General features: G+C 40.9%; 1 protein-coding gene across 6 annotated transcripts in view; it reads right to left on the reverse strand.

Moving 5' to 3' along the window:
• PDZRN4 (PDZ domain containing ring finger 4) overlaps window positions 1-15083 on the reverse strand; it is a 249698-nt gene that overhangs the window by 5657 nt on the left and 228958 nt on the right. For all 6 annotated transcript variants that reach the window (XM_013371796.3, XM_021284084.2, XM_065048648.1 and 3 more), the window contains 4 exons: window positions 13262-13360; window positions 11110-11172; window positions 7320-7421; window positions 3002-3118 (listed from right to left, as the gene is read on the reverse strand). In XM_013371796.3, coding sequence (XP_013227250.2) covers window positions 3002-3118; window positions 7320-7421; window positions 11110-11172; window positions 13262-13360 — 381 coding nt within the window. The remainder of the gene's footprint in view (window positions 1-3001; window positions 3119-7319; window positions 7422-11109; window positions 11173-13261; window positions 13361-15083) is intronic.

Consider the following 15083-nt stretch of genomic DNA (forward strand, 5'->3'; position numbering starts at 1 on the left):
TGATGTATATTGGGACTCAAAGCCCAGACTGCTACTGAAGTTTGAAGACAGTGAGATTCAGTTGAAGGTTTTAATAAATGCTGCTGCTGGGCTCTCTGGTCAGTCTCTGACAGTGAGAGGGAGATGAACCACAGCAAGAGGAGTCTCCAGTGGCAGGATAACCACGAAGTACTCCAGCCACCAGGGAAGACTGGGACTGATATCAATAGTGCACTAAAAGGGAAAACGCTTTCCATCAAACAATGTTGTTCTTTTAAAACAGGCCTCCCTCAAAAAAGAATTTTCCCCAGATATTTTCTCTGCATCTCAGCTTTGAATGAACTCAAATGATTTTTTTTATCCAATTCTTTCTCTTCTTAATAGGTTTTGATATATTCCATGATCCCGATAAGAATTTCTGCATAGCAAATGTATGGTATTCTTCTGAAAGTTATCTCTGCTGCACAATGAACTGCGATGTTGTAAAGGGGAGGGAATACAATGCGTTATAAAAAACGGAGAATTACATCCTTCCTTGAGGTTTATTGGACTATTCTATAAGAGCAGATAAAATTCTTCACTGAATTCTATAGAGTGGCTCAAAAACTTACAGAAAAGACATGACTATCTACTTGACTCTTCCATTACAAACTGTACTAATTTTTTCTGTGACAGCTCACACTAAATGTTAAAATGGCACTCTGCAAAACAGACTCGTATTTGGAAGAATATTCTGCTATAGTGTGTGTTCATTCCTGCAGTTCATAAGATTCATGATGACAGATGAATATGAAGCCAGAGGACTGTGTTTTGATTCACAAAAATTAAAGCTGGTGTTGGAGCAAAATCTCCATGGCCAACATGGGAGATTGAAGAAACTCAGCTTGGCCACTGGCATCTGCAATGAGAGCAGTTTCATTGCTCCAATGGATTATGTGATTCACCTCAGGAAACTGTCACATTTCCCAGCCTAACAAGGAGTATAGAACCAGTTTTCCAACTTGCCGAGTCACCACATAGAGTCTAGAGAGACAGCAGCTGTCACAAATTACTGACGCCCCATTACACACCAAGCTGCATTTGGTTGATTCGATTACTAATCAGAAGGGCAAAGAAATGTTTGGCTGTCCTAGAATTACTTCAAGCAACCAACATCAGGCACTGACAGCACAAGTGACCGTATTTTTTTCAAGTGTAGCTCTCCAGTAAGATAAAATCTCAACAGGAGGAAAAAAAAACCCGAACAACCCTATCCTTAGTATAAGATCTCAGTTGGGAATAAGTAATCTCAATGGCTTCTGTGAAACTACTTCACAGAACACCACTGTTCAATAACTAACACTATCTGCAACCCAAATTCAGTGAAAAAGCCAAAGTTTGACAAGAACTTGGGAGCAGAAGGTCACAAATGTGAAGTGATTTCAGAGGCCCCAACATGTCGTGTGAAGGACTAGTAAGGGTTTGTAGACAGAACTGCTCAAGAATTTCCTTCAGAAGCTGGGGTTGATGTGAAAAATATCACTGTGCGAGGAAAACTACTTTGTGAAGAACAAGTGTTCTTTCTGACAGGAAATGTTTTGCAATGTGAGATAAAATTTGTGATTAAAAAAATAAAGAAGATGCCAAATACCAGTTCAAAGTAGCTAGCAGTGCAGTAGTTAGCACACTTAACTTGGGAAGGTGAGGCTTGGATCACTGCCTGGAAAAGAGGGTCATAACTAAAAGGCCACTATAAATCCTGTTCCAAGGCTCCCTTCACACCTGACCCTGGAGTTACTTCATTTTGTGTAAATAATTAAATGCTTGTAAGATCAAGGATTTGTAATCTGATCTATCATCTTCCAGATAATTGACTTAATTACTCTGTCAGTGTCTCTGTCCCAGTGAATATTCAATTTATGAACAGTGAATAGCTTTAATAGGAGCTACCACTTGGTCAATAGCCCAGCATCAAGGCTGGAGGGGAGGTGAGGAGCAAACAGGCTGGATGCACATTCCAGTCCCCAGTGTGGACCATGCAGTAAGGTATTTGAAGCCAGGTCTCCTGTTAACCAAACAAGCTCCCTAATTTCCAGAAGAAGGAAAGCTCTCAGAGTCTTTCTCTCTGTCTTCAACTCAAAGAAAAATGCCTCAGGCTCTGCTTTTGACCAATTCAGAATGGGGACAAAATTGCAAGTCACAAATTTCTGTGGGTGAGAAAAACAGTTTCTCCCCAGCTGCACATACCCAGAAGCCAGGAGATGAAGCTGGATTTTATTACCTTGGCTCCATACAGGTGTGTGTGCTGATAGATCACCTGATTCAGGTGTGGATAAGGTCACTCACACCTTCCACAATAAAGTACAACTGAGAATACTCATCCCTTGATGAAACTGTATGGCTGGGGTGTGCATGCATCTTTGCTGTAGTCACATTGCTTACAGCACATATGGGCAGGTAAAAGTTGGGACAGCAGCAAGCTGAGACTATACTATCAATACGCTTATTTGTCTCCATTAACAAAACAAATGCTGAGCTGTGTGCTGCCGGTATAAGAAAAATAGACTTGTATTACCAAAACACCTGTTGTTTATTTTAAACACCTTTTCCATCTTGTTTTGCAAGCTCTCTGGTGCAAAGGCTGGCTCATACCTCACATGCATGTAAGAGGGTCATCTATCTCAACTTGGAGCTCTAGGTGCCACACTGATACAATTAATTAAAAAAACCTGACATAACATATAACAACATAAACCCCAAACACTTCAGAATTAAAGAAGGAAAGCACTATTATTCTATCATTCATAGAAAATGAGAAATCTGCACTTATCATAGGCTCCTAAATTGTTTGCTAACTTGTGATACTGGGCCTAACCATCTATTGTTCTTTTCCTTACCTACAGCACGCTGGAGTTGACAGCATTTTAGAGACAGAACTCCATCAAAGCCTTTGACTCCATTTTATTGGACACCATTTCATTCTCTTATTAATAAAAAAGTATATCTATCAAAATTTCAAATTATATGTTTGTAGCAGTCCTACCTGCTCCACCTCATTGGCTGTGTACTGCATTGCTTCATTATGCTGCTCTTCCAACATTTCCAAGTTTAACTCCTCTAAGAAGTCATTCCTTTCATCATCGAGCCACCCTTCTTCCAGCTGCAAAGAATACATTAGTACATTATATTATGTTAGCAAGGACACACGCTAAAACAGAGTAAACCCAAATGGCAATGCTTGACTAGTTCTTTTTATCCTAATGATTCTCTTCAGAAAGCCAGGCGGTAGGAGTTCACATCTCAAAAAGGGAAGAAAAAGAAGGATAAAAAAAAATGGGACTCATGCCTTTTATCCTTTCTTGAAACAGTATGACTGATTTTCTCTCATAATGAAGGGAGACTGCACAGCACAGACATTATTTCCTTTCAAAAGGTATGAAAGGCACAGTGCATAATCCTGAAGCTGTCATGTTCATTACTGCCGAGAGTCCCTGCGCTGAAAGAGCAGCAACGTTACTAATAGGGCCAGGAGGCAACCGGGCTCTTTCCTCTAACAACCTCCATCTCAGCGCTGTGCCCTGCTGCTGCCACCTCCATAGAAACCTTATGTTGTGTTTCTGTCACTGTTTTCCCATTGATCTTCCAGATAAAGAAACAAACAGAAGAGGGTGACAGAAAGAGATGGTGATTTAAAGGGAGGTTATTTTTGTTCTTGCGGTGTGCCTGGAAGCAAGGCTTATCTGTTTGTTTATTTTTTCCCCCAAGTGTAAAATAATACTTTGACATTTGGTGAAGACAGTGTTGCAAAAGGACAGGAGGGGATGCTGTGTTTTCTGTCAAGTGAGTATATCCTCTTCCCGTACCCACTTTGCACTCTCCACATCTTCCTAAACCGATAAAACAGGCACCCCTAGCAAAAACACTATTTTTCCCATTTTGTTCATTGTGCACACGTGTGCACGTGGCACACAGACATTTGCATCTGCAATCCCTTGCCAGATGACACACTACGTCGAAAAGAAAAATATTGGTCAGCGGCACTCTTGGCCACAATGATGAGATCATAGCAGAAAGAAAGACACATTGTTTTGTCACTGGTGAAGGAACCAGAGGAAGAAGGTAACAAAAAGTATGCTAGAAGGTGAAAGTGTCAGCATCAGACAATTATAAGAGTACCAACTATTCATGTCCCAAGACAGCAAGAGCAGTGTAACATGGGCCAACACCTACAGCAGCTATAGGTACCACTACCTAAAAGCCAGGAGAGCTCCGGCCACAGATGCCAGTCAGAAAAGTTACACCAAACCAGCAAGTAGTAGTTCAAAGCCACACAAGGAGTGAGTGATTCTGTGTGATACTTCTAGCCGAATACTGGCAGGAAACCACTGTTTCCTTCACAAACTCTGATATGTTTTTGCCCATGCCAATGAACTCTTTCCTGTTCTAAAGAACACAAGCCTTTCACCATTTCCCTTGGCAAAGCCAGCCTCTAACAGGGATTAGAAAAAGGCTTTTTTTCTTGAGGGCATGTAATTTTCATGTTTATCCTCCATGGGACTTTCAAACCATTCTCTGAAAAATCTGGTACTGGCCACTAGTTTTGTTTACTTGTCTTGTTTGCTTCTTTTTCCCAAGGAAAGCATGAACACAGCCTTCCTCTACCGTAAGGACACCGATGAATTTCTCTCATTTGAGGAAATAGCAGAGATTAACAAATCTGGAGGACAAAAGATATATCTCACTTGGGCAAATCTGCTGCTTTGATTGTGGCAGACCCAGTCTCTAAGTAATGGGAATGCTTATCTTATATTGTAGCTTTTAGAATAAAAATCGTAGAGTATACATTTGCACTACATAGACTGACTGCGCATACACACATGTGAATGCACGTGCCTGTGCCATTTGTTTACATACTTAACAGGTTATGCAGTCCTCTGGTGCTCTGTTTCAAAACATAATTATTCATTGGTATTCACTGTGCAAATAAATGGCCAGAGAAGGTTTTCTTCCCTGTTACCAAATGAACGTGCTCAGCAGTCACCCTTTAAGACTGTAATATTTTCATTAACATTTTCTATCTCGAATAAAAGCCTGCCTAATCCTGCTGCCTTTTACCAGAGTCAAAGAAATACAACTAGCAGAAATTAGCTTGTGGACAGCCTGATTTCTGACATACTATGGCTTCTTCTTCAGTTTTGTATGAGCATGTTCTTAAAACACATACATTAAACAAACAAACAAACAAAAAAACAATACCAAAGCCCCAAGCCCAAGCCAAACCACACTTTCACAATGTGAAAGAAGCATGCATATGGGAACCTATACTGGTACAGCTAAGTAATTCCTTATCTCATATTAATGGAACTTTTTCATGTTGACCAGTCTAAACAAACACAGAGAATGAAGCTGCCCTGGGCCTGTATTTTATAAGTGGGTAGATTTCTGTTCCTTAATGAAAAACAAACTAAGTAAAAAATAATAAGAATAATGTATCACAGTATCACAGTATGTTTGGGATTGGAAGGGACCTCAAAAGATCATCTAGTCCAATCCCCCTGCTGGAGCAGGAACACCGAGGTGAGGTCGCACAGGAACGTGTCCAGGCGGGTTTTGAATGTCTCCAGAGAAGGAGACTCCACAACCTCCCTGGGCAGCCTGTTCCAGTGCTCTGTCACCCTTACTGAGAAGAAGTTTCTTCTCAAATTTAAGTGGAACCTCTTGTGTTCCAGCTTGATCCCATTACCCCTTGTCCTATCATTGTTTGCCACCGAGAAGAGCCTGGCTCCATCCTCATGGCACTCACCCTTTATGTATTTATAAACATTAATAAGGTCACCCCTCAGCCTCCTCTTTTCCAAACTAAAGAGACCCAGCTCCCTCAGCCTTTCTTCATAAGGGAGGTGCTCCACTCCCTTAATCATCTTTGTTGCCCTATGCTGGACCCTCTCCAGCAGTTCCCTGTCCTTCTGGAACTGAGGGGCCCAGAACTGGACAGAATATTCCAGATGTGGTCTCACCAGGGCAGAGTAGAGGGGAAGGAGGACCTCCCTCGATCTACTAACCACTCCCCTTGTAATACACCCAAGGATGCCATTGGCCTTCCTGGCCACAAGGGCACAGTGCTGGCTCATGGTCATCCTGTTGTCCACCAGGACCCCCAGGTCCCTTTCCCCTACACTGCTCTCTAATATGTAATTTCCCAACCTATACTGGAACCTGGACATGTAGAAATAATGTAGAAACAACTCTTTCAAAACTTCTGCAACTTCCAGTGAGGGCTATAATTTTGTAATATAAACTGATATATGGCTTTTTTTTTGCTGTACTATGTCACCAGTTTTATGGGAATTGTTTAGATTCCTGAAAAACATAAAGGAAATGAGTGCTGAAATTGTGAATCTTTTATAACTACTGTATTCAAGTAGAGATTCCAAGTGGCACTAAAGTACACTTACTCAATTTAATTTATACAGAGTGTGTATCTAGCAAGACTGAGAATATCAGATCAATAGCATGAAAGACAAATGGCAACATAACCAATTCTGAATTGTTGGCAGATGGAGAGAACTGAGAAAATATGTCTTTTTGCATTGCAATCACCTATAAACAGAATAAAAAGGGAAATACAAACAGTACTCTTCTTTCACTCCACCTCTCCTTTAGTCTGATGATCAACCTAACATCTGTCCCTTGCAATTATATAAAAAAATCTTGGCATGGCAAGATTCTTGACATTAGCATTATTTTATTTTTAAAACCATGGAAATTTTTCTAAAAGCTTTTAAAAATGCACCTCCCAAGATACAATTTGTAATGTACATGCAGGTTCTTGTGACCAGGGTACTTCAAAAACAATTTGATCCAGGTTTGCTGAATGGTATTGTAGTGAAAGTTCCATAATTGTTACATAAACAGTTTACATGCCTGCTTATTAAGTGCATAGGATAAAAAGAGCCATCACCAATGACCAACTACAGCTTTGTGTAAGTTCATATAAATGACTGAGGTATGTACGGGAAATTTATCCCCAGAACAAATAAGCACCATCTAACAAGTAATACATAGTTTTCAAGTTCTACTTCATATTTTATTAATATCATATTAGTGCTGTCAGCTTTATTTGTATACCTGCTTACTGCTTACTCTGCTGGAGAGCAGTTGCTTAGTTTGGGGAAAACAAGCCTTAGTATTATCGTGCTATTTTCTTTTTTGGCTAAACAGGGATAAAGCTCTGCAATTATCTGTTTCCTCCTTTTGTCAGGAACTTTGGCATTCCTGTTTCTCAGCAGTTCATTATTTACAGTGACAGTGAATGTATGGTGTAACCCGAGTTCTGGCTTAGTACATCTATTTAGACTAACCTGCATCTCTGGTCTTGCAACCAGCAACACAATTTTCTTGCATTCTTCACTGGAGAGCAATGCCACTGCCTCTTCCCGATTCTGGACATCTTGGCCATTTATCTAGAAAACAAATGAAAGTGGCACATTAGTTTCTATTTCCACAAAGCAACACACAATAAAGGGCAGATATCAGCTCATTTGTGCTGAATGTATGGACAATGAGACTCACGCAACGGGCTCATCTTCAGCCCCTCCGTGGTAAGTGCCTTCACTCAATTATGCGCTTACTGTAAGAGCTGTATCGATCGTTGAAGGATGGCGGACATCAGAGGAAGCAGTTATGTTCATAAATGTCCAACCTGCGCCCTGGTAACATACATCTAGCAACACAATTAACCAGCCCCTGACAGGTGACGTTCATCTTTCTCCGTTCAGAGTAATGGAAGTGTCACTCTGAGATAATAGTGCTGGTGGAAGCAAGACTGGTAATGCTACAGCTGAAATCAGTCACCCGGTATGCTGGTGGAGAGCCAATTAGAGAGCTACAGTATTATCTCTCACCAGGCAATACTTACAGGCCACTGCTTATTGCTGCTCCATTTAATCATTTCATATTTGTGTGGACAGCTTAGTATCCAGAACCACACAAAACATATGTATCCCCCTTACAAGCGGATAATCAAAATAAAAGTGGTTCTCCAATGAGGATATGTTTTTCTTGCTACCTTTCTCCTGTTCTGTCACCTCATTAAACAGTCACATCGATGACTACATGGTAACAAACACATTTTGCATTGTCCAAAACCTTTTATTGAGGGAATCAAATAGAAGTCTAATTTTCCATGCATATTTGGTTTTGTCCAATTCACAGCACAAGAGGGGGGACTCTTCTCATTGTGGCAACAACAAAAAAATAAAAACCAAACACAAAAAACCACACCCCAAAACCAACTTGGGCTATTTGAAAATGGGTGTAAACAATACTGGAAGACAGAAGGATCTGAATATTTGGAGAAAATAAAATCTTGTAAGGGTTTGATTTCAAACCAGCAGGAACTTCCCGGTTGAAAAGTAAAGAGAAAGAAAAGAGAAAACCACAGCTTTAATTCAGATCAAAGAAAACCCCCATGTGCCCTGACAATCTAATGCAGAGGTGTCAAATCCACTTTCCCTGGGGGCCACATCAGCCTCATGGTGGCCTTCAAAGGGCCGAATGTAATTATAGGGCTGTAGAAATGTAGGAGTAGTTACATTTATACAGTCCTAAAATGACATTCAGCCCTTTGAAAGCAACCGTGAGGCTGATGTGGCCCCCGGTGAAAATTAGTTTGACACCTCTGATCTAATGAGTAAAATGTCTGAGACCTTTCAAAGCTTACATGAAGGGTTTGTGGGAAAGCTGCCCTAACCTGACAAGTAGACATGCAGCCAAAGAGGTGCAGGAGCAGATCTCCAGCTTGTGCTAAACACCTCCAGCCACGGTGGCTGCTCCGGTGACACCCAGAGGCAGCGGTGGTGGCCCTGTGGACCTGCACAGCCTGGAGGTGCCCACCCCCAACAGATGCACCATCACGGAGGACAAGCAGAACTTGAGTCTACCCCACGGCTTCTCAACCACATGGACAGCACTTGTCAGCCTGGACGTTCACAGCTAAAACCAGCAGAATTTTAGGCAAGTCTCACTAGGACTGTCCCTATAAAACCTTTCCTTTGACTCTGTAACATATAATGTGAAATACTCAGACTGTTCTCAGATGCTTAAAGAAACTGGAAAGGTGACAGGAGAGGTGTGAGGTTTGTGAGAATGAGAAGGGGACAGTTTCAGCCTCAAAAAATGAGGAAAACCACTGTAATTTTGTGACAAATAAACAAAACAGAGCATCCCTCCCAGACTTAACCAATGCCATCCACTACTCACAGAAAATGTCCCCATGCTCAAGGATCTGTCTCCCTCCCAGCCTCAGTGTAATCCCCTCATAATGGCACTGTCACCTTCTATTTCTCTGAGTTATCTCATCAATAAGAGTAGATAGAGGGTCAATGTGTTTTCAGATATGAAAGTAAACCCCACATAACTCTCCGGGTGTTAACTTTAATGATCAAACTCATAGCTATATATCAGCACTGACATTAAAGTAATGCTCCAGTCTACAAAAGGACGGCAGAATTACCTATGCTTTTCTCCCAGAGTCTTTACTCACAATTGAAATGGATTTCATTAGGAACTGGAGAATATTTGCCTGAACTGCTGTTGGCTCTCCACCCATAAATTTAAGAAACCAAGGAAAGGAGCAGAAAATGGACCTACTCTCTGTTTCCTTATTTTGAAATATATAGAGCAGGAATGAAAGTTGTTTCTACTCAGTCAAATAAACTAATTTTTTTTTTTCTCATTTTTGAAAGTTAATAATACAAATATATCCTGTTTCCTTTTTTCAGTAGGTAGAAAGGTGCAGAGGCAGTGCACTGACTTTTCCACTCCTAGCTGCACCTCATGATTTATTCCCATCACTCCAAGTACCACCCAGGAGCTCACTGCCCTCATGCCATGGTGTCTGTGTCTTCTGGGTGGGGAACACCATCCATCCTGTGAATGTTTGCACATTCCCAACCACAAAGAGACTAAACCAGCAGACCCTGAATGAGCCCTAGCATTAAAATGTGACTTATTATTTCCTTTCCAAAAGATGGGCCACTTTGGTAAGCCAGCTCGTAGACCCTGTTGTGTTAGCTAGACTCCCAAAGCCAATAGGAGGGTAAGAGATACAAGTACAGGTTTCAGAAAAGAAATTTCCTACAGAAATGAAAAGACTGGAGGGAAGAAACAGGCTGATCTTGCGACAATTCGAAAGCTCATGTGCCTAAATTATTGAAGGGCAATTATAGAACCAGTTACAGAAAAGTGACTTGTCACACCAGGAATTACTTCTGGGGCTTCACTGAAAAAAGGTCAAAACGCAAGGGAAATTGACTGGGAACCAGAACTAAAATGCTACAATACAGCAAGGACTTTCCAGTGTACTGATTTTTAGTAGCTGTTTTGTAATGCTGTCACTAGGACAAAAAATGAGCTATTCACTGCCCACTGAAAACAGAAACCCACTGCCATTCTAGCTCCTTCCCTCTCTGCACAGGTACGCTGCCCCCTCCAGAGCCAGCAGACAGCAGCCCTCAGCCACAGGGGCTGTGCTGTACCACACAAACCTGTCTTTGGGGCAGCTCTTCAAATGAACGGATCAACAGAAATGAAGGAGAAAAAAAGAAAAAAAGTCAAGACGGTAAATAAGAAAATAACTCAGAATAGCAATGTCTTACTGGTGGAACAAAGAAAATATTAACAAAAGCCTAATGAACCCCCCCTGAGCTATGTCCAAGATCATCCTTCACTAACAGCACTTTTTTTGTACAAAAACTCTTACTATCTATGCTCAGCACAAGTGACTTTTACCCAAATGTATGTGATCAGTGAACGATCAGCATGTCTCTGACACCCATATTTATGACTGCACAATCCCTGTTTAGAATTTGACACTAAGATGAACATAGTGGAAATGAGATTTGCTAATAAATACGGCAAAAAAAAAGACGTGGGACATAAGGGCATGAGCCAGAGCGAGTTTGTCATTCTCATTTTTCAGTACACACGCTGTAGCTCCCAGCTATTGTGTTAAAAAACAGACAGACATGGATTTTCTCATCGATCACAGTAACAAAGAGAACTACCTTCCCTCATTAACAGTCCACAGAGAAGACAGCACTGCGCGTTTGTCTGAAAAAAGAGTTTAAGGAAGAGTCTATTGTCACATACTTGCAAAATGCGATCTCCTTCACGGATCCGGCCATCTCTGGCAGCAATGCTGTTCGGATCAACCTGCACAGGATAATACCCAGTAATGGAACATGGAAAGATTTTTAGTGGAAATCATAACATCTGCACAATTGCACAATTTGAAAAAGTACCATTTTTACTCTGTACAGAGGCAATCTGAAGCTTCATTTAGAGTCATATAAACTCAACAGTTCTTTAAATAGTAGCATAAACTTGTTTCAGACAAAAGCCTAAAGACAGAAAGGGTTGGGAGCATAAGATTTTGAGATTAGTACTTTCCTATGCCACCGTCAGGCATTAACCTTCAGCTGTCAGAGTGCTAAGAATTAATGACAGAGTCCCTCTTCTCTGGAAGTTCACCATGGACTAAGGTGCTTCTGCAGCAGTTGTTAACTCCATACTGTATTTGAGAAAAGAGCAAGTTTATTTTTCTTTCATGGAAACATTTACTATTAAATTATTATCTCCATTATCCATTTGTTATTTCCTCTGGAATTTTGCAGCTTGCAAGGAAACAGCAAAAAACCCCAAAGGATCTAAATTGTATAGATCACTCACAGGTACTGTATATTGTTCCTAGTCTGAGTCTGTTAATTTTAAGTTAGTTTAACCTAAATAGATGTTTAGGGCTCCATTAACAGTTCATAAAAGTCACTATAGCTCATCCCTGAGCAATGACCTACTGTTCATTGCAGGGCAATTCGATCTATCACCTTTCACTTGATGGTTATTTTAAATCATTTATTTTGCCTTGTCATGCCATAAGCTATTTTTTCAAACTAAACATCTGAGTTGAACATTTGGTTTGCAGGTTACATCCTCTACAGCTGTTAGATATTATTTTCTTATTGTGGATTGTCACAGAAAAAAAATGATTCTGAAGTGCTTAATCAAGTACGTAAGACAATATAATTACATTCCCTGTAAAAGATCTGAGAAATTTCTACCATGTAGGAAAAACAGCACATTCGAGATTTAATCCTGGAATGTATTAAGAGATTCCTGCACTTTCTTCATTCTCACAAGATCAAACAGATTTTAACAGCAGCAGTTATACAACTGGTGGAATACTTACTCTTGGTTAGTTTTATATTAATTCCTCAATCTTGTTCCAAGATTGTACTTTTCACGTGCTCTGACATTGCTGCTGGTCTGTGAATTTGCAGTGTTGCCTTCATCTCCCTCCACTGATATGTACAATATATCTCTCTACCAATCCTCTCTGTCCATGGGCTTAACTCAGAATTTCAAATCACAGAATCATAGAATATCTCAAGTTGGAAGGGACTCATAAGGATCATCGCATCGAACTCCCTGCTCCTCACAGCACTATGTAAAACTAAATCATATGACTAAGAGCGTCATCCAGATGCTCCTTGAACTCTGATGGGCTTGGTGCTGTGACCACTGCCCTGGGGAGCCTGTTCCAGTGACCAATCACCCTCTCAGTGAAGAACCTTTTCCTAATGTCCAAATTTGGTTCAACATGTCCCAAAAGCAACACATTTGGAACGCACTAACACTCTGTGATACATGCTGGATGCCATGTTTTCACAGTGAAGCTAATGAAAACCTGAGGGTTCATCCCACCTCAGTATCTAGTATTCTATTTTCTGTCTGGCAAGAAAAATATTATTAGTCTTTCTATGTATTCCTCTCCCAAACTACTCTCTCCACCCACCCCTGGTACCTCTGTGTGTACCACAACTGTAACAAACCCACAAATAATAAAATAATGATTACCCACTGTGACAATTACTGAGATTGTAGCAGGGGGAGAATGCAAGCAGGATATGCACAAGGTGCTTTTGTCCTTAAAAACTCTGCCTGATTTCCATCATAAGGGCATATTTCTTTCAAAATTCAGACCATGCTCGGACTGCTTTGTACTTCTCTAACTATGATGTTGTAGTTAAAAGCATTCACATTAAAGAAGCTCACTAGTAATGATTATACTACTTGGGTAGCATAATTTAAATTGATAATCTAAATGAATTGAAAGTGACACGTGCTGGCTGACGGCCGACATGTCTGCTCTCTGGTCTCAGAGCACTTGCTCTTACATTCCCTGGCACATTCAGCCCTCCACCACGTGCATCTCCCATACTCCTCCCCATTGCCACGTCCTTACCTCGCTGACATAGATCCCTGTGTCCTCCTCATCGTCGGTTCTGTAACAGACAGTCAGCCCCAGCTTCTCCTGGCTGCTAACACGGCACAGCTCCACCTCCTACAAGAAAACACACAGGCTTGCATGGTGGCTTTTGCCAAGGGTGGAAACAATTCTGTAGCACAATAGAGCACCAAGCCTACTCATACTGTAGGACACACTCATACTCACTCAGACTGCAGAACCTACTCATACTGCTCAGACTCGAGACACAACATTTTGTGAACATCTTTAAGTGGGAAAATATTCTGTGAATTAAGAAGGAAATGTCAAGATATTGTATGTTCAAGCTGTGTAGAAACAGTTCAGTAAGACATGTCAAACTTTGAGGAATATAGCTGTGCATCGGTTTTGCAGTTTTTTGCTTTCCGATAACAGAAGCTGACTTTCAGTATATTACGTAGCCAACTATTGATTTATAGGATACAAGACAAACTGGCTACACATCAATCAATCCATCCATCACACAAGTGCCACTCCCTTCTAACAGCAATCCAAGCAATAAAGCAAAAGCACAGCCTTCCATTAATAGCATAATTCCTTCCCTGGCCAGTTTAGTGCCATAGCTTCATTGCAGAAGCTGTCAGGCAACAGAAGGATGCTTCAAGGAATCTCCTGTGGAGCTGAACAGCCGTGGCATCCTCCTCAATTGTGAGATGATGCAGAAAACATATTTTTAGTGCCAGATGTCCCAGCAGTGGCATCTCATGAAAAGTGCAAGTTTTAGGGCAGATGGCACAGTAATAACTACTACATACACCCATCTGAGTTAGAGCATCTTTAGGGTTTCATAGGGGAATCATTCACAAAATGCAAAGCTGCACTTGATTTGAACACTGTGAAACAAATAATTTAATAAAGCACGATGAATTCAATAGTACATGGTATTAGCTTAGTTGTATATGGGAAATGTTAGCTGATATATGTATTTAAAGGAAGTCTGCAGGTGACATTTGGAGTTTAACAGCTTCTGCTTCTCATGGCTGTGTGAAAAAAAGAAGAGACAAAACCAGGCTTCAGTTCTTAGTCTGTGACACAGAGCTTGTTTGTCCCCATCTCTAGAGATGTCACGCAGATTAATCCACAAACAGGCACAGGGCGCACAGCAGTGAGGACTCACTACTGAGTCCGATCCAGTTGTGGGGACCAGGTGTTGAAATACAACAACTTAGAGAAAAACCTGCAGTTCACACACATGGGTTAGCAGATGAACCCTGTGCCATTTTCATTTCAGCTCAACATCTTTGACGAAGTGCACTGCTATGGCTTGCTCCCCTGCTCCCTCAGTAACCTACACGTACATCTACACGGGTTCAGTACCTGCATAAACCCTATAAACTGTTCCCTGGACTTCAGACATTCTATGTCTTAATGGAAACTAAGAAAATGTAGAAAATAATACCACAAAACCTGTAGTATTCTTTAGCTTTTATTTAATATGGCAGGAGTTTTAAATAAGGTGGCGAGAAGTGGAATTAGTCACCAGTACATGTTAAACACTGGGTTTGAAAGAAGAAACATGGGACCATGTTTTATTAAGGAGGAGAAATGCCGTGACCTGATTTTGGCATTGGGAATGGAAAGTATGTGTACTGAAGGGAGGCCTATTCAAAACCCATAATAATTGATGCCTCCAGAGGGAAAGAACACTTGACTAGAACTGTAATATTAGGGAGAAATTACAGTAACAAAACAGCTTCAATTACAGCAACAAGGTATACTTTTAAGGAATAAAGAAGCTTGTGGTCCCTTGGAGGCCTATAAGGAAGCCTAAATACACCAT

Source organism: Columba livia, chromosome 1, assembly GCF_036013475.1.
Source record: "Columba livia isolate bColLiv1 breed racing homer chromosome 1, bColLiv1.pat.W.v2, whole genome shotgun sequence".
NCBI classification, from domain to species: Eukaryota; Metazoa; Chordata; class Aves; order Columbiformes; family Columbidae; genus Columba; species Columba livia.